Source organism: Symphodus melops, assembly GCF_947650265.1.
Source record: "Symphodus melops genome assembly, chromosome: 4".
Classification (NCBI taxonomy): Eukaryota; Metazoa; Chordata; class Actinopteri; order Labriformes; family Labridae; genus Symphodus; species Symphodus melops.
In genome coordinates this window covers 1802797-1823341 of record NC_136694.1, presented here as the reverse complement: position 1 = coordinate 1823341, position 20545 = coordinate 1802797, and the positions used below count along the sequence as shown (strand labels likewise).

Genomic DNA, 20545 nt, shown 5'->3' with positions numbered 1-20545 from the left:
CTTTATATTATATCATGTTTTACTCTAAGTGTTTTAATCTAATTGTTTGAGATTTTAGTTCAAAGGTTAAAGGTATTCTGTGAAGAGGGCTTGCAGAAGTGAGTGCACATTCCAACATGTGTTTGATGTGGCCCTTTAAACTGAATCACTCACCACCAAATCAAACATAGGTTTAGTTTAAGGCCCTGAATAGTTAATCACTCATCCACATTGATAGGTTCAGTGGGCCTTGATAGATAATCACTCAAATGGTTTGTTGCTTAAAATGAAATGATTACTAGACTAGATGTCTTCCTGTGATAAGAAACAGGCCAGGTAGGAAGTGTCTTCCCCAATAGAAGGACAAAGGATTCGGGAGTATGATGCACCAATGAGAGAAGCGGAACCAAACATCAGGAGGCGCATAATTTGGAAAGCTGCCCAATCGGAGGAAGGACACCGCACATTCTCAAATGCATAATTTGGTTAGATTATCTCTGTCTAATGTATAAAAGGGTTCAGGGAAAGATAGTCGGGGCTCAGACTTCATGAACTGACCAGGTATCTGTCTGTTGTCAGGGACACATAGTGTTGAACCCAGAGACTCTGTAACTTCTATTCTTGATTCATCAGGTTAATAAACTCTGTTAACCTGAAAGAGACGTCTTCAGTCATTCCTCTCATCCCATCAAAAGAATGCGCAGAAAGATTTGAGGTAATTATTTAGAGGAGTCAGATTTCTATTAACAACATAGGAAAGGATTAAATAGCAACTTTTATCCTTCACGTTGTAAATCAGAATTAAATGAAAAACATGAACCGGGCATTAATTGTGGCTACGATTGGTATATGCTTTACCGAGAGGCGGCCCAGCTGATACCGAATTGTATGCTGGGATATTTCCACTCAGAATTTCACGCAAGTCACCAACCGATGCATCCTTGGAAAAAGGGCTGTGCTGAGAACACTTTCGGAAATTTTAACCGTTCTTGGCAGAATGCGAACTTGTGTATTGGGACAATAACTTGACCGCTAAAGATGACGTTCAATGGGTACGCCAGAAAGCAAGAACATAGAAGAATGCATATTAACAGAGCAGAGGTTACTTTAAGACTTGATTTATCAAACTAGCATTGTTTTAATTACTTTAGTCTCAGTGAATAACTGTTGTATAGCAAACATGAAATACTTTTTTCATTGTTTTACACAAACTTTAAGCATTGATGTCTGTGTGCAGATTGTTATATCGTAGGCATCATAAGAGCCCATCCTTAAAAGAACCCCAAATTTAATCAACAATGAATGACAGACATTAATGGTCAGAACAGGACATCCAGATATGTTGTGCTGTAAGAGTCAAATCAAAGTGACATGGTAACGCCATAGTAATATATACAGCAAAGAAGTGACAGTTCAGCAGTGAATAGAAACAAACATTGATGTAGAAATGTGACATGAAGTAGAATAAGACATGTGACAGTGTAACAGTCTGAATGCAGTGTAGTGTAGTATGAATCCAATAAGAGTCCTGGGTGTGGTGGTGTCACCGCCACTGTGGGGAAAGTTAGCGTCCATGTTGAACAAAGGCTCCCACTGCAATGTTATACAAGCTGACAGTGGTCGGCACAGAGGTCCTTAGTTTTGCATGTGCTAAAACGTTGGCATGTGTGGATCTTTATACAGGTTTGTGGGTATAATTCATCATTTACAAACAGTTTTCACTCAAAATATCTCCATAAAAACTCTTCAGAGGTTTAATCTCAAGAAAACAACACAATACGTTTAATCATCCTAATCTCTAACTGCTCTGTTCACACTGACTGTTGAAGGTAATATTTTCAGTTTATCTTGGGGGTTAATGAATGGAAACAGACTCTCAGTGAACTTTTCTCTGAAAGTGTGTATGTGTGTTTTATCAACAGCATCAATGAAAGACAGAGTTCCTTTGTCCCAGTCAAGCCTCACTCGGACTTTCCTGAGCTTCTTTCGCACTACAAGAGGAGTGTTTGGTTTCGGGGATGACTTTACAGAGTAACCATGGTCCAAACTGAACCCTATTCTCCAATGTCCACTTTGGTTTTTTCCCTTTCTGTTGAAAGATTCTGCTATCACACCCAGTGTCCAGCCTTTACTGTCTCCAACATCAACATCCCAGCTGTGAATCCCAGAGTTAAAACCCTCTGAGCCCAGTACAAAGAAAACAAAAGAAAACCTCTCTGGATTATCAGGAAGCTGCTTCCTCTCTCCAAGTCTCACACTGGTCAGATCATCAGACAGGTTGAGGTGTGGATGAGCAGAGTTTGGATCCAGAATCACAGGATAGTAGGAGACCATGTCCTTCATCTTGTTCCAGATGTTGAAGCTCAGGTTGCCCAGATGTTTGGCCTGGTCTATCAGAGCTCCTGGGGGCAGCTTTGGATCCTCCAGTATGTGGCGCTGCTGGACTCTTTGCACTGCAGCCTTGTAGTTTCTCAAGAATGAGGCGTCTTCAGCTCTCAGCTCCTCCTCTGTGGCTCTGACTGTTTCTGAGAGAGCATCTATCTCTCTGCTCAGAGCCTCCATCTCCTCCTTCATCCTCTGACTCTTCTCCTCCTCTTCCTCCCTCAGCGCACACAGCCTCACCTCCTCTTCCTGTTTTAGAAACTGCTGAAGCTTCTTAAACTCCTCCTTAATCTGCCTCTCTATGTGCCGGGCCTGGACCTTAATATGGTCTGCTGTTTGATCAAACTTCGCTTGAACTAGTTTTAAACGCCTTATTTTCTCCTTTAGAGGCTCCAGATGTTCCTGAAGTTTCTTCTTGTGTTGTCCTGCTGCTTCATCGATGGGTCTGAACGTGTGGTTGGTGTGTGTTTCTGAATCCCTGCAGACCAGACACACCGGCTGCTGATGGTCCAAGCAGAACAGTTTGAGTTTCTCCGAGTGTAAAGGGCAGGAATCCTCTGAAGATGTCTGATCTCGCTCCAACAAGAAGGTGTCACACAGGTTCTTCAGGACCCGGTTTAAAGGTGGAGAAATCTGTGAAGAAACTGTGTGACAAACTGGACACTCGCGTGCTCCTTTCTGTCTCCACCAGTTCTGCAGACAGTCTCTACAGAAGCTGTGTGTACATGACAGAAGAACAGGCTCTCTGAAGACTTCATGACAAACTGTACAGGAGAGATCCTCCTTCAATTTGGAAGCCATTTAGTCCCAGAGTACAGCTGAAAACACAACAAACATAAAGTCAATGACCACACCTCTTCCTTCATCACAAACTTTGCTATTCAGCCTCTTACCACTACATTGCATCTTTGCCCTGATTCATTTAAATGCTGTTCTAAAAAATAGACCAGCAGTGACGTTGCGACCGTGTTTACTTTCGGTGTTCATTAAAACAAAACTTAAGGAAAAAAATACAGAGGATATAACCTCGGTGTCCTCAATGGTGGCTACGGCCCTGTTTGCTAACATGTACTTTTTTCTTTGAATCCTGTTTGTTTCATAGTACAGGATGAGAGTTCAATAAAAACCTTTGACTCAAAATCTGTTTTTAGAAAGAGTTCTCACAGTAAGCTCCAAATACACTTGATGTAAGATTAATTACGTTAACATTTCCTGTAAACTATTGACAGCAAAAAATATTGATGTGATGTACAACTAAAGGTTGGCATTTGAAAACAGGCATGTACAGCTTCATTATGAAAAAGCCCTTTTTATGATTTTTTTTCCCCCCATCAGAGCTTCACTGATTTCTGGGATAATCTGTCTGACAACATAAAGCTTTGGTTCCTGTTGTTATACCTACTTTCAGTGTCTGTAGAGTCCGCAGTTTGTCGTAGCAGAGTTATAGTTTTCCTCTTTGGTTGCTGAACTGACTGTCACAGTCTACACCTGCCTCGTCTTAGTAATTTTACACTCACCCTGCCTCGGCTCCACCCTGCCTGCTGGCCACTCCCAACTCAGTGCACCTGTGTACACAAGTGGCTTTCATCCAATGCAAAACTTTCCAGCACTCACTTCTGTAGATCTGCACATCTATCTAAATCATTACCTGTATTGTGTGTGCATCAGTAATTATATCTTACTCAGTAATCTCTATGTCTTGAGAAAAACTTTACATTAAAATACAGAATGAAACAGTGAATCCACTAAGGTATAAAAACCATTAATCTCCCAAAGAAAAGACAATCCCTTTTAAAGGTTTAAAGGTGGAGAAGTCTGTGAAGAAACTGTGTGACAAACTGGACACTCGCGTGATGCTTTCTGTCTCCACCAGTTCTGCAGACAGTCTCTACAGAAGCTGTGTGTACATGACAGAAGAACAGGCTCTCTGAAGACTTCATGACAAACTGTACAGAAGAGATCCTCCTTCGATTTGGAAGCCATTTAGTCCCAGAGTACAGCTGAAAACACAACAAACATAAAGTCAATGACCACACCTCTCCCTTCATCACAAACCGTTAACATGTACTTTGAATCCTGTTTGTTGTCACAACACAGGAGGATTAGATTTCATTAAAAACCTTCGACTCAAAGGCTGTTTTATTAAACAGGACTCACAGTAAGCTCCAAATACACTTGATGCAAAATTACTAAGCAACATTAACATTTCCTGTAAACTTTTGACAGTAAAAATAGTGACTTTATATCCAACTAAAGGTTGGCATTTGAAAACAGGCACGTTCAGCTTCATTATGAAAAAGCCCTTTTTTATGAATTTTTTTTTTCCCCATCAGTGCTTCACTTATTTCTAGGATAATCTGTCTGACAACATAAAGCTTTAGTTCCTGTTGTTATACCTACCTTCAGTGTCTGAAGGTAGGTATTACAACAGGAAGTGTCTAATTTTGTCTGAAGTGTCTAATGTTCCACTAACCCTGCCTCGGCTCCACCCTGCCTGCTGGCCACTCTCAACTCAGTGCACCTGTGCACACATCTGGCAAACAAACCTTGCAACAATCACCAGGAGTGATTCATAGTACGAGATTTTGGTCTTTGCAGAAATAGCTTTTAGAAATAGTTTCTTTTACAACCACTGATAATTGTCTATTATTGTTGACAAGATGTCCCATTCTGTTAATCTATTATAAGCTGATCCATTTGTTTTATTTTGCTGAACCACTGTGTTCACCACTGTATGTTTTTATTCAATGCTAAGCTAGTTTACTTTCAGTTAACTGCTTCAACCATCAGAAAGACCAGAATACCGTTGAATCAAATTACTGATTACTGTAATAGTTACTAAACTCAGCTCAGAGAGCTTCAGCTATTTAATGGGACGGCCACTTGGGTTCCCTTGTTCTCCATATGACCATATGAAAGTGTCCCTGTCCACCATCTTGTCTTTTCTCTCTCTCTCTTTCTCTCTCTCTCTCTCTCACACACACACACACACACACACACACACACACACACACACACACACACACAAATATTGTTAATTATTAATAATGTTAGTAATTAATTTGAGACTGATATTGTAGTATTTGCTTGTTCTCTGATGTCAGAGTGGTGCCCCTAGGTTTATTAAACTCAGTTTCATAACAATTGTTGATTTATATTAATAATTAAATAAAGATATTTATTCATGTTAATTTCATGACCAAATTTCACTTATAGAACCCAACATTGTGGTGCCCCGTGTGAGGCTCTGCAAAACCCAACATCAGCCTCATTGTCCAGGTGCACTGTCCAAATAAGTTAATGCACAAGCACTGGTACTGGTATGTTGAAAGCCTCCATAATTGAGATATATGATTAAAATTAAAGGAAGGTTTTGAATGGCCAGTTGTGTGCACAGGTGCACTGAGATGGGAGTGGCCAGCAGGCAGGGTGGAGCCGAGGCAGGGTGAGTGGAAAATTACTGAGACGTGGCAGGTGTAGAGTGTGACAGTCAGTTCAGCAACCAAAGAGGAAAACTACAACTCTGCTACGACAAACTGCTGACTCTACAGACACTGAAAGTAGGTATAACAACAGGAACCAAAGCTTTATGTTGTCAGACAGATTATCCCAGAAATTAGTGATGCTCTGATGGGGAAAAATAAAAATCATAAAAAGGGCTTTTTCATAATGAAGCTGAATGTGCCTGTTTTCAAATGCCAACCTTTAGTTGTATATAAAGTCACTATTTTCCACTGTCCATAGTTTACAGGAAATGTTAATGTAATTAATCTTACATCAAGTATATTTGAAGCGTACTGTGAGAACTCTTTCTATAAACAGATTTTGAGTCAAAGGTTTTTATTGAACTCTCATCCTGTACTATGAAACAAACAGGATTCAAAGAAAAAAGTACATGTTAGCAAACAGGGCCGTAGCCACCATTGAGGACACCAAGGTTATATCCTCTGTATTTTTTTCCTTATTTTCGTTTCATGAAAACCGAAAGTAAACACGGTCGCAACGTCACTGCTGGTCTATTTTTAGAACAGCATTTAATGTAGTGGTAAGAGGCTGAATAGCAAAGTTTGTGATGAAGGGAGAGGTGTGGTCATTGACTTTATGTTTGTTGTGTTTTCAGCTGTACTCTGGGACTAAATGGCTTCCAAATTGAAGGAGGATCTCTCCTGTACAGTTTGTCATGAAGTCTTCAGAGAGCCTGTTCTTCTGTCATGTACACACAGCTTCTGTAGAGACTGTCTGCAGAACTGGTGGAGACAGAAAGCATCACGCGAGTGTCCAGTTTGTAAGACAGTTTCTTCACAGACTTCTCCACCTTTAAACCGGGTCCTGAAGAACCTGTGTGACACCTTCTTGTTGGAGCGAGATCAGACATCTTCAGAGGATTCCTGCTCTTTGCACTCGGAGAAACTCAAACTGTTCTGCTTGGACCATCAGCAGCCGGTGTGTCTGGTCTGCAGGGATTCAGAAACACACACCAACCACACGTTCAGACCCACTGATGAAGCAGCAGGACAACACAAGAAGAAACTTCAGGAACATCTGGAGCCTTTAAAGGAGAAAATAAGGCGTTTAAAACTAGTTCAAGCGAAGTTTGATCAAACAGCAGACCATATTAAGGTGCAGGCCCGGCACACAGAGGGGCAGATTAAGGAGGAGTTTAAGAAGCTTCAGCAGTTTCTAAAACAGGAAGAGGAGGTGAGGCTGTGTGCGCTGAGGGAGGAAGAGGAGGAGAAGAGTCAGAGGATGAAGGAGGAGATGGAGGCTCTGAGCAGAGAGATAGATGCTCTCTCAGAAACAGTCAGAGCCACAGAGGAGGAGCTGAGAGCTGAAGACGCCTCATTCTTGAGAAACTACAAGGCTGCAGTGCAACGAGTCCAGCAGCGCCACATACTGGAGGATCCAATGCTGCCCCCAGGAGCTCTGATAGACCAGGCCAAACATCTGGGCAACCTGAGCTTCAACATCTGGAACAAGATGAAGGACATGGTCTCCTACTGTCCTGTGATTCTGGATCCAAACTCTGCGAATCAATACCTCAACCTGTCTGATGATCTGACAAGTGGGAGACTTGGAGAGAGAAAGCAGCTTCCTGATAATCCAGAGAGGTTTGATTTACTTGTCTCTGTCTTGGGTTCAGAGGGTTTTAACTCAGGGATTCACAGCTGGGATGTTGATGTTGGAGAAAGTAAAGGTTGGACACTGGGTGTGATAACAGAATCTTTCCACAGAAAGGGAGGTAACCAAAGTGGACATTGGAGAATAGGGTTCGTTGCTGGATTTGGTTATTCTACAAGGTCATCCCCTAATCCTGCCATCGCTATTGGAGTGCAGAAGAAGCTTCAGAAAGTCAGAGTAATGCTGGACTGGGACAGAGGAACTCTGTCTTTCTTTGATGCTGATGCAGAAACACACATACACACTTTCAGAGAAAAGTTCACGGAGAATCTTTTTCCATTCATTAACACCATAGATAAACTGAAGGTATTATCTTCAACAATCAGTGTGAACAGAGCAGTTTACTGCTGTGCCGACGACCATCAGCTTGTATAACAGCAGTGGAAGAATTTGTTCAACATGGACGCTAACTTTCCCCACAGTGGCGGTGACACCACCACATCAAGGACTCTTATTGATTTCATTCACACAACACCAAATTCAGACTGTCACATGTCTTATTCTACTTTATGTCACATTTCTACATCAATGTTTGTTTCTATTCACTGCTGAACTGTCACTTCTTTGCTGTATAGATGACTCTACTGTTACCATGTCACTTTGATTTGACTCTTACTGCACAACATATCCTGTTCTGACCATTAATGTGTGTCATTTATTGTTCATCATTATTTTATATCTTCTAACTTTTGTCATTTACTTAAATTTGGAAATTTTTTAAAGGATGAACTCTTTTGATCATTGAAATAGAAGGATCTGCACACAGATCTGTGAATGCTTTAAGTTTGTGTAAAGTAATAAAAAAAGTAGTTTGGTTGGTCATTCGGGCAACTGATCAGGAGGCTTCCTGGCTCCCTCACCGGAGGGATTATATCCCTTACGGCCTGGAAATAGCTTCAGATCCCTCAGGAGGAGCTGGAAAAGGTGGCTGTAGAGAGGGATGTCTGAGGCAACTCGTTTCGCCTGCTGCCACACGACCCCAGATAAGCGGGATAATATTGTAGCGATCATAGAGCCAATCGCGGGGACTGGATGCTACAAAGCATTATGGGTGTTCGGGACTCTGGGTTAAACCATGAGTGTTTGGGGTATTGATGTGCATCACTTCCTGCTGTGGGCAATGTGTTGTTGTTGTGTTCTTGATGTTCTGTCTAAATAAAAGCACCTGCTTGGGGCAGTGTGCGCTGAGTAAGACCAACTCTTGGTCCATGTGTCATTCTTCCATGCAGCTTGCCACATTGGTGTCAGAAGCGAGATGGCGATGTTGAGACAGAAATTAAGCAAGCGATGAAGCAGAGTGCAACTACCCTCTGAGAATTGGTGCGCCGGAAGAGAGAGCCTGCCGGAGAGGGACGTGATGCCGAACAGCTTTGTCGCCGCCTGGAGGCTGGGAGGAGCAGTGCAGTCACAGCCATGCTGCCTGCCAAAGAGTCCACCAGAGAGGGATGCGACGTTCAGCAGCTTCATCGCCGCCTGGAGGTCGGGAGGAGCAGCACAGCTACAGCCATGCTGCCGCCTGATGATCTTCCAGGGGGCTCCAGCGCGCCGCGACCTCCTCGCTGCCTGGAGGCCGGGAGGGTGACTACAGCCGACGCCGTGATGGTTCCGGCTTACAACCCGCTGGAGATCAACGCTGCAGATGATCTTCCCCCATCATTGACCACAGGAGGTTGGTCACAACCTGTGGCGGCGCCACCAGTCAAGCTGCCACGATTTAATGGGACAACGCCATTGGCGCCATACCTCTCCCAAGTCCAACTCGCAGCACTGCATAGTGACTGGAACGACGAGGAAGCTGCCACCCACCTGGCTCTGGCATTGGAAGGGAAGGCAGTTCAAGTGCTCCTTGACCTCACCCTAGCACAACAGCGAGACCTCAGCAACCTGACCACAGCTCTGCAGAGACGGTTTGGACAGTAGCGCTCCACGGATCACAGCAGAGACCAGCTGGCCATTCGTAACAGATGGGGAGGAGAAAGCCAGGGCAACTTCGCCGCAGACGTGCAGCTGTATGTAGTGTAATGTAGTGGCCCAGTGAGGGGACCGCCACTCCAGCCTCCAACTCCCCTCCAAGGCAGATGTACACTGGTGGGCCATTGTGGCCACACAAAAGGACTGTACCTGAACTGTCAACTTGATGGTCAAACCTGCCATGCCCTGATAGACACGGGGTCAACCATTTCCATGGTGAGACCAGGCATCCTCCTTGACACCACAGGCCCACCTTTCATAGCTTGGAACCCCACCAGCACCCAGCTGATGACAGTGACCGGAGAAAAGACTAGCATGGAGGGGAAGAGGCTGTTGATGGTCGGGGCTGGAGACCAGGAGGTGGTGCACGAGTTCTGGCTTGCCAATATCTGGGACCCGTGTATCATCGGACCTGCTGAGCCACTGGGGAGCCCAAGTTGACGTGGTGAAGAGGACAGTCACCCTAGGCAAAGAGACTGTGGAGCTCCAGTCTGGGCGGGAGAGGAAGCACCAGCCAGGGGGACACCGTCGGTCAGCTGCAACCCAGCGGAGCCAGGCAGTCCAGAGGGCGGCGGCTGCCTGCCCTATCAGCGATGGAGAGGGGTGGCTCACGCTGACCGCTGAGCAGCTGAGGGAACAGCAGGAGAATGATGTAACTCTTGCATTGGTGAGAGGCTGGCTGGAGGCAGGACAGCAACCTACGTGGACAGAAGTGTTCGCCTTGGGACCTGAGGCGAAAGCTTATCACTCCCAGTGGGGCTGCTTCGAGATCCGTAATGGAGTGATGTACCAGAGGTGGCAGGCTCCTGGACGAGGGAACGACCTCCTGCAGTTGTTGGTGCCCTGGGACCTACGCCCCCAAGTTCTCCAGGTTGTCCATGGTCAGGTGGGTGCAGGGCACTATGGAAATGCCAAGACCCTTCACCGCCTCCGGGCCCGGTTCTACTGGCCGGGTTGTCGACGAGATGTGAAGCTACACGTGCATTGCTGTGATGCCTGCACCGCCCAGAAGGGACGCCCCGCTGGAACCTGAGATCACCAGCGGAAAAGAAATGGACTACTTCCGCAGACGGAGGGAGTGTCTGCATGTGGGGCATGACTACACCCGCCAGGCCCAGGCAAACTCCGGTGTCCGGCAGAAGAGGGCCTATGACACCCGCTGCAAAGGACAGGCCTTTGCACCAGGGGACAAGGTGTGGGTGTACTGCCCTGTCTGCAAGAAGGGACTTTCTCCAAAACTGTGCAGCAACTAGCAGGGGCCCGGTGATGTGGTGGGCCGTTTGTCTGAGGTCGTGTACCGGGTACGGATGCCTGGTAGGGGTCACATGGTGGTGCTGCACCAGGACAGGCTCTCCCCATATCACCCTTTTGCTCCACCTGCTGCTGATGAGGGAGGTGATGACATCATTCCGTGCCCTGACCCTCCACCTGGACCGGCTCCTGATGGTCCTACATGGCCCGCTCGGCGCCAGATGCGGCCTGGACGCTTGAGGGACTTTGTGTTGGCTGAAGGGGTCGCAGAGGACGACTGACCCCTCAGATGGGGGCTATGTAGCGATCATAGAGCCAATCGCGGGGACTGGGTGCTGCAAAGCATTATGGGTGTTCGGGACTCTGGGTTAAACCATGAGTGTTTGGGGTATTGATGTTCATGACCTCCTGCTGTGGGCAGTGTGTTGTTGTGTTCTTGATGTTCTGTCTAAATAAAAGCACCTGCTTGGGGCAGTGTGCGCCAAAGTAAGACCAACTCTTGGTCCATGTGTCATTCTTCCATGCAGCTCGCCACAATATTTTAAGTGGTCCGAAACGTAACGCCACCCTGGAACATGAATAGTGTGTTTTAGCGCACACTCGGCTTGTCTCACAGTGAGCAGCAGACGGGGGAATTTAAGCAGAGTTTATGGTATGTACAGTGTTTTTTTGTTTGTTTGTCACAGTAATTCATTGTTGCTGAACGTGACACTAAAACTGAGTTTTATTGGGTGGTGTTTTTGACACAAGCATGAAGGTTCGTTTGGGCTTCTATGGAGATTCCTGTCCGATGAAAAGTTTGCACCCTCGTCATGCGGCGCGAGGTATGTGCATGCTTTGCATAATTGTTGAGGTGTTAATTAAATAATTTCTGAATGAAAAGCGAGGTTCACTGCTATAAGGGGTTGTGCAATATTGTTTGGCGTCGTATTTGAATCAGGCCTGTTGTGATGTCTGTGTTATTGTTTATGGGTTTAAGGTACAATGTTTATGAATGAATGGTAAAATGTTTATTTATGATGAAGTGTAATCCACTGCTTGAGATTGTGAATTTTGGCCTTATTTGCCTTCTTCTCTAGTTCAACGGTGCTCGACATGAGATGACTTGAATTCCACGCTTCCTCATTGTCTTGGTCGACGGCTGCTACAAATTCAAATTCAAATTCAAAAAACTTTCAAACAATTCAGGGCACACACAGCAGCAACGACAGTGCAACTATACAAAAACATTTTAACCTATCATCAAGAACAAAGTGTAAAAGAAGAATAAGTGTCAGGATGTTAGTGTGTTAGTACAGGTTAGAATAAGTACCAGGATGTTAGTGTGTTAATACAGGTTAGAATAAGTGTCAGGATGTTAGTGTGTTAGTACAGGTTAGAATAAGTACCAGGATGTTAGTGTGTTAGTACAGGTTAGAATAAGTGTCAGGATGTTAGTGTGTTAGTACAGGTTAGAATAAGTGTCAGGATGTTAGTGTGTTAGTACAGGTTAGAATAAGTGTCAGGATGTTAGTGTGTTAATACAGGTTAGAATCCAATCAGAGTTAGATATGAAGAACAGCAGAGATTAAAGTGTGTAGATGTTAGCAAAAGTTAAAACACTCAAGTCACAGTTAGAACAGCGTCGACATGAGATGTAGAAAGACATGCAAGTATCAGATGTAAACAGACATGTGAACAGGTGTATCAGATGTAAACAGACATGTGAACAGGTGTATCAGATGTAAACAGACATGTGAACAGGTGTATCAGATGTAAACAGACATGTGAACAGGTGTATATGATGTAAACAGACATGTGAACAGGTGTATATGATGTAAACAGACATGTGAACAGGTGTATCAGATGTAAACAGACATGTGAACAGGTGTATATGATGTAAACAGACATGTGAACAGGTGTATATGATGTAAACAGACATGTGAACAGGTGTATATGATGTAAACAGACATGTGAACAGGTGTATATGATGTAAACAGACATGTGAACAGGTGTATATGATGACTGTTGAAACAGGTATAAACAGAACTGTAGTGCAGAGAAGATATAAGTGAACAGTGATCGGACAAAGATGTGATCAGACATGATACATATATGTAATGAACAGACGTGACAGAACTATGGTGCAGTAATAGAGTATCAATATATGTATATATATATATATATAAAATATGGACGCATGGATTAACTATGTACCATGTGCACCATTCATGGTTTTAATAATTTTACAGAAAGAAAGATGGAAGAAGTTATTTATATATTCAGCCATTTGGAACTTTACATTGACAGTTCAAACTGCATCCAGCAGGCTCATCGAGGTAATGTCACGCTCACCTCATCAGTCGTCCACCAACACATCTTTATTTCACAGTAAACCACACAAACAATTTACACAGTTAACTTTGTTTCAGGTTTATTTTTGCATTTAGTCTTGTATTGTTTACATTCAGTGCACTTCAGTTTTTTAACATGTTGATATCCTGTGACTGCTGCATGACCACAGACTTTAACTAATGCTTCTCACACGCTGAGGCTTGAATCACACACATGCACTAACAGGACCTGTGGACATGCGCTAATGAAGAGATGTCAGAGTGGGGAGCTAACCAGTGTTTTTGGGGGGTTCGGTGCCTTGCTCAAGGGCTCCTCTGCAGTACTGAGGAAGTCCTCTGGCGTATGAATGGAAACAGTTACCTCTGATGTTCTCACCACTCAGCAGCCTCTACCATCAGGGTGTGAAAGCTGATGACTAGACTAGCACGCTACAGTCTGAGCTCAGGTCCATTTACTATGTCAAAAGTTCATCTTTCAACCGCTCATTAACAATCCAGGAAGTCCACCCAAGCATGCTGGACTTTGTCGATGGCGTCATCGGCTTGTTTTTGGTGATGCAGCTCCTTCAGTTCAGCTCAGTACCAGTTGGTGCACGAGATCATGAAACACATGTTGTCCACCTTCCTGTTTCCCATCTGGCACTGGGGCAGCTCTCCTGGGGTGTCTGTGCGGAGTGACAGCAATTCACTTAATGCAGCAATTTAAAAATCTTACAACACGTGCGCTGACAGTTTTTTGGAGGGATGATTATTTATTAGGATGGTAAAGTTGAAGTTAACCCCTTCATGCTCACATGATGAGTTGTAGTCTGAAGGAAGTGTTCAAATCTTACAGCAGATTATTAACGGATTTCTTTGTAAGGTTTGTAGACTTTCTACTTATATCTAAATACATTACAATGAGCGGTGTCGGGTAGCCTAGCGGGTACATCGCACACCCCGTGTACAGAGGCTATAGCCCTCATTGCAGCAGCTGCGGGTTCGAATCTGATCTCAAAATAATTTGCAAAAACAAAAGAAGAAAAAAAAACCCAAACAGTCTTGAAAGTACTCTCATGAACTCCAAAACGCAAAATACAATAAGAAAGAAATATGAAGAAATGCACAAAAATAGACAGAATCACAATCCAGAGCTTTTTTCAATCCTGTGTTCGTTGTTGTTTCTACCAAAAATATATTTAATCTGACTTTAAAAAAAAGAAAAAAAAGAAAGAAAAGTAAGTTCTCTCTCGAAACCCACAAGATTTTTAAATACGCCAACTTTGAGCTTGTCCACTGTCGCACGGAAGTGACGATTCTTTCGACCAATCAACAGACAGCAGTGTGTCTGGCTCCACCCTTTAGGGACGGATTTGTACCCTAATTGAAGGGTAGAAAAGCAGGACTGTGAGGATTGGATATTTTTGTACTATTCCCAACTTTGACTGTAGCGATGTGAGCCGCTTGGTGGCTGTTTGTATCGGTCACCAGCCTAAACAGTTGGGAACCATCAGTGTAATTATGTTTACGTTAGTGAAATAAAAGTACCTTCAGGAGCAGCAGATTCTGATCCTGGGACGTCGGTGTTGTCGGACACGTCATGTTGGGTTTCAGTTTCCTCTTGTCTCTCTTTGCTCTGCCCTCCTCCCATCATTAAAGTCACCAACACAACAAGTCGAACCTGTAAGACAAAACACACACGCCTTCAACACACCAATGAGCTCAGCTCGGGAACACCTGGACACAGTATTCCTGTTGAAACAGTCTCAGCACACGATGTGATGAAGATCACTATGCAGGGTCAATCACTGAGTGATGATTTTTATAAACACATGATATGATTATTCTATTTAAATTCTCTGACTGTAAACATGCATTATATAATCTCTCTTAGGAAACAAAGGTGTCGGATGGATCTCAATCGGCTCCATCTGATTTTGGACCGAAACAAATATTAACTTCAAAATGCCACTGAGCGCGAGCAGTCTGGCACATCGGTTATGGATCTCACAGACGCTTACTTTCATGTTTATTCCCATTTCAGTGTTCAATAGTGGATATCTTGACTTTTCTTCAAGGGTTGATTTTTTTTCCACTGTTAAAGTTTGTTCGGCGGTTATATATCTGTCTGTCCTGTTTGTCATCAACGCGCAACTTCTGTTCAGTTTTACCGTCTCGATGTAACAGCCCCTCCGGTGGCTCCTCATTTCTTTAGTAAGTCGTCATCTGTTAAGGTTGGTTTTCTTTTTAAGCTGCAACAGTCGAACGAGAGGCCCTCTGCTGGTGAGAACGTGTACTGCAGTATATGTTTTAGCTCTACTGATTTAAATTGTCCATGTTTTATAAAAAAAATTTTTTTTTTAAAGGTTTATTTTTGGCCTTTATGCCTTTATTTGATAGGGAAGGACAGTGGATAGAGTGGAGAGGGAGAGAGCAGGGAGAGACATGCGGGAAAGTGGCCACAGGCCGGACGCAAACCCGCGCGAGGAGCAGAGCCTCGCTACATGGCTCTGCTCTGCACGCGCGCCCCCATGTTTTATACATTTTTAACTGTATTTTAAGGGATGGTTTCGTCTCTAGATCCTGCATGTTTGCTTTTTCATATGAGTGTAAAGTCCGTGCACATAATCTGCTGCCATATTGTGAGCAGGATAACTCAGTCTGGGTCTGACGATCCCACATCGACTTTACGAATCAAATAAAAATCCACTTAAGGCCTTCACATGACAGAACCGGCCAAATGCAAGAGGAGTCGGAGAGCAGACACTCAGCACAATCTAATAACCAATCATCTTTAAAACTCTGAGCGAGAAAACCTGAGAGATGCTCCTCACTTCTCGCAGCGGTGGACGATCAGATTAAAACGCAGACAGACAGAGAGAGAGAGAGAGAGAGAGAGAGAGAGAGAGAGAGAGAGAGAGAGAGAGAGAGAGAGAGAGAGAGAGAGAGAGAGAGAGAGCACGCTCTGAGAGAAAGAGAAGAAGAACGCTCCTCCAGTTATCAGCGTCAACATCTCTAATTCCTTTTCCTTCCAGATGGATCCATCGACGGCGCCGGTTCAGTCAAACTCAACTCAATCAGCGAATGAAGCCGACGGGATCGTCTTACTCTGCTCCACTCTTCACAGCATCGCAGAGCGCGCTGGGAAAGCTTCCTTCTACTTCAGCTGCTGATGATGAACGACACAGGCATGTGACACACCTTTACCTGACATCAAGTCAGCAGCACACGTTGCACTTTGATGACATCATCATGAGGTTACTTTAGTTCACAGCAGGAATCGTTACTTTTAGGGATACTGCAGCCTGGAGTATCGGCCGACATCGATACGATATCAGCATGAATCATACAAACTTTAATGACTTCTTGTGTAGTGTTGAATGTTAGACAAGGCTTCATCCAGTGATGATTAACTAAGAGAGTGAGAGAAATGTTCAACATGATATCTACAGTATTCTACAAGTGAGTCAAATACTGTACATTAGATTAATGAACCAGAGTCACCTCTGGATAGAAGTGCTGGAGCAGAAAATGCTCTGCTTATCGGAGCGCTTATGTCGGAGATTTTAGACACAGTCCGATAAAATCCAGTATTCCTGTTCTGGCTGACACTCCTACTGATCATTTCAAATCAACACTTTACAGGATGCATTTATTGACGGAGATTTGCCTCATTGTTGACAGCTGTCTGCAGGAATCAGGAAGTCCAGCCTCAATACAGTATTTAGTATTGAAATGACCTGTCTGATGGCTCAAATCTGTAGCTTCAATAGTCTTGTGCTCTGGGCTCACAGTGTAGACCAGGGTTCTAGGCCAACTTTGAATTTTGTAAATTCCCAGTTTATTCCCATTAATTCCCATAAAAAGTTTCCAACTTTGAAAATTCCCGGAATTTTGCAACCCGAAGAACGACTGACACAGACGTCATGAACATGGACTGTAGATACTACGGGTCACAAGTGTCAATGTGAAAACAGCTATTGTAGGCTAACACACACACACACACACACACACACACACACACACACACACACACACACACACACACACACACACACACACACACACACTGCCTGATGCAGGAGCCTGACATCATTATGGGCTGCGTGGACGTTCCTGTCACCCGTCCTGGAACCAACAGGAACAAAATGCTTCTGAATATTTTGACACATTCACAGCACAGTGACGAACGCAGACGACCAGCTCAGTGTCGAAACATTAGTGGAAGTTATGGACGGCAGTAAAACGTGAAGCAAGCCCTTCGACGTGAGAAATTAACTGCCTCACAAATGGGATAGGGCGGTGGCGTTCCAGCCGGACAGCGGAGCAATAACTTGTGATAATGTTCACATAAAAGCTGATGAGGGGTCGAACCTTTACTCCAGACCCAAATATAACATCAGCTGGACGGACATTAAGGCGTACCATCGCAGAGCGCTGACAGTGAGGGCGAGTGTTAAGGTGTTTTCAAACATGCACAAAACTCCTGAAATATTCCACAAATTTGGAATTTGTGACGCAAACACATTTTCCAGCCGCACTTTAAGGCCCTGACACTAAACACGACTAAGACCTGGCGTCGCCTCACGTCCTGGATGCACATGAACGCACCGCCGAGACTACAGCCGACCACCACGTACATCCTGCACATGCGTGAGAGCAAAATAACTCCCCAGGCCAGCAGGGGGCGGTAGTCCGTCACACCGCTGTTGCACACCACTCGTATTCGAGCTACTTCTAATGAAGAATAATGTCTGATAAAGAGTTGAAAATGGCGGCGGAGTGTCAGCCCTCGGTCTTTCAGTGGGAAAAAGAAAAGACGCATTTACACGCATCACCTCCCTCCAGCCCTCCGAAGCCCGCAGGAAATATTCAGGTAAATACAGCGAGAGCGATTCAACATGTTTCATATCTTTATGTTCATGCTGCTCCTTTTACACCCGCGAACCAACCGTGAAAAAATAAATGACAGGTAGCAGCGGTATAAAGACGAAAGCTGCCATGAAAACGTCAGCAGTTTTGTGCAAGTGTGAAAGCACTTCTAGTAACTGTTTTAGTCTAATTATCCTGCAGTGGCTGCGATCCTCCGAGCGCCCGACACATGTAACTCCATGACATTAAAGGAAACACACAGCAGATGTTCATCTGCATTTTTCCGGTTAATGTGAGATATATTTCTGACTATCAATGAGACGAGCAGACGTCCTCAGATTGGAGTTTTTGCAGTGTTACATGTGTGTCATGGAGCCGAGCTGTTTGTGGATTTAAAAGGGAAGCGTTCCACAACAAGTGAATCCAAGCTGCACACGCTTCATTCATGAACTTCAACATCTCAATCAGCATTCATCGGGCCTCCTCTCTTCTCCTCCCCAGCTGGCACGGCCAGAGGAGCTGAGCTAAATATAGCTCCTCTCTCTCTCTCTCTCCCCCCCTCTCTCTCTCTCCCTTCTCTCTCTCTCTCCCTTCTCTCTCTCTCTCCCTCTCTCTATCCCTTCTCCCCCCTCTCTCTCTCTCCCCCCTCTCTCTCTCTCCCCCCTCTCTCTCTCCCTCTCTCTCTCTCCCCCTCTCTCTCTCTCTCTCTCCTCTCTCTCTCTCTCCTCTCTCTCTCTCCCCCTCTCTCTCTCTCTCTCCTCTCTCTCTCTCCCCCCCTCTCTCTCTCTCTCCTCTCTCTCTCTCCCCCCCTCCCTCCCTCCCCTCCCTCTCTCGCAGAAAGTCTTTTTGTTTTGACTTGTGCTCCCTCTTGTCTCCGGTGCTGCTGCCCTCTTTGGCTGAGGACGGTGTGCAGCTGCAGGGTCCACTATTATTCATCTCCTTCCTTCCACTTCTTGCTCGCTCTTCCTCTGTGACTAAAAAGACGCCTGAAGGGTTTGTAGGTTGCGCCCACTGACACGGGGCCGCAGCAGCTCAGAGGATGCTGTGAGATGAACGTGTGCTGCTTTTCTTTCCCTCACTAAATGAAAGACTGCGAGCATGAATGGGGTTCACCCTCCAGGAAATAATTAAGATAAATAATCTCTCCGTCCGCCGCAGCTTGATTAAAGTCTCTCTGCATTATTGATTGCAGTTTGCCTCAGCTCTATTCCTGGATCTTACAGAATCAGGCCTGCGTGTTGCTTTCAGCTGGCTGATTCGACTTTTACAGAAAGCTTTATTCTCTCTTTCTGTGCAGGCAAACTGACAGCAGCGTCATTTAAAGTCAGGAGAAGGAACAACGTGAGAGTTTAAAGTAAAACAGGCCAAAACTGAATTTGGTTAAATTGCATCGAACTCCAGAAGCAGGATGTAAACATTAAGCTGGATAACACGGTGTTCATGTGAAACACTCAACACGTTTATATTATAATATATTGTTCATATATTCACTTCCCTTTGATTTGTACACTTATTATTCCTTCGTATACTCTGCTTGGTACTTATTGCTTTTCTATGTTATTCTATACACATTTCTATATTTCCTGCTTCTAAATTGTGTTTAAGAGAAATTAAATAGCAAATGTCCCCCCCATATTATTAATAAAGTATTTCTGATAAACTGTCCTGTTTATTCCAGGTGGATTTATCAAAGGATAAGTAAATATATATTTTAGTAGTTGTCGGTTTATCCTGATTTATTTTTTGTGTGATAAAGAGAAACCTGTTTCAACCTTTTTTCATCCACAGAAGGTTTTAATTCACCTCCCATGTTTATGTGGGTGAAAATAGCTGACATGTTTACATCACTGACAGCTCCGCCTACAGACAGGAAGTGAGTGTGTGTGTGTGTGTGTGTGTGTGTGTGTGTAAGCTGTTAGCTGCTGTCGAGAACAGTCATTAATTTGATCCCACCTAGTCGGCCCCCTCGTCTCTTACGGGAGCCGTCCGTCTCTGTCGGCCGTCGGTTCCGGTTAGTTTGCGGTGTTTCCAGGCAGAATCTCCCGACCGACGTGTCTGCGGAGCTGCTGCCTCCGAAGATCGTTTATACACGAGAGGAGGGATCACTCCGACTACACGATGCTCAAGTCCACTTTTTCACTTGTGGCAATTTACAGTCTCTGGTGGCAATGGAGGAGTAGATCAGGGAAATAACTCCGGACTGAAATGCAGACCTCCTACACACTCACTCCGTTGCAAAACTGAATTGGTAACATTTTCTTCCGTTGCCAGTGTATAAACTTGTGCAGTGTAGACAGTGTGGAGGAGTTTGCTTGCGTTTTTTAAAGCTGAAAATCAGATTTTGTTGCTGTGGTATTGAAATAATTACATTTCCACAGGGTGTTACATTTCTGGGATTGTGGACACTCTGTAGTTTGAACTAAACAATTAAAATGTGCATGCTGCCCCAAGTGAAATGTCACCCGTCAGTACATGCAGGGGGCGCTGGAGTCCCATCAATGGCGGTCTCCATGCTGGAAATGCTGTCTCAACCTTACCTTCAGTCAGCCTAATGGGACGGGCTGAGAGCTGGACCTGAGGCAGGGTTTTTATCACAAATT

General features: G+C 44.5%; 2 protein-coding genes and 1 long non-coding RNA gene across 3 annotated transcripts; 1 reads left to right on the top strand and 2 right to left on the bottom strand.

Moving 5' to 3' along the window:
* Window positions 1-1770: 1770 nt before the first annotated feature.
* On the bottom strand, window positions 1771-3162 carry LOC306823033 (nuclear factor 7, brain-like; the record flags this gene model as incomplete). Its single annotated transcript, XM_079342398.1, has 1 exon — window positions 1771-3162. The coding sequence occupies one exon, from the start codon at window positions 3160-3162 to the stop codon at window positions 1771-1773; it is 1392 nt and encodes a 463-aa protein (XP_079198524.1).
* A 3300-nt stretch (window positions 3163-6462) lies between these two features.
* On the top strand, window positions 6463-7914 carry LOC306823032 (nuclear factor 7, brain-like; the record flags this gene model as incomplete). The annotated part of the gene is made up of 1 exon (XM_079342397.1): window positions 6463-7914. Exon 1 carries the CDS (start codon window positions 6499-6501, stop codon window positions 7912-7914), a length of 1416 nt encoding a protein of 471 aa, XP_079198523.1. The 5' UTR covers window positions 6463-6498.
* Window positions 7915-13103: 5189 nt separating this feature from the next.
* LOC306822740 lies at window positions 13104-20487 on the bottom strand. The gene is made up of 3 exons (XR_013778933.1): window positions 19923-20487; window positions 14622-14754; window positions 13104-13759 (listed from the first exon to the last, which is right to left on the bottom strand). It is a non-coding gene; the product is annotated as an uncharacterized lncRNA (long non-coding RNA).
* Between the last annotated feature and the right edge of the window lie 58 nt (window positions 20488-20545).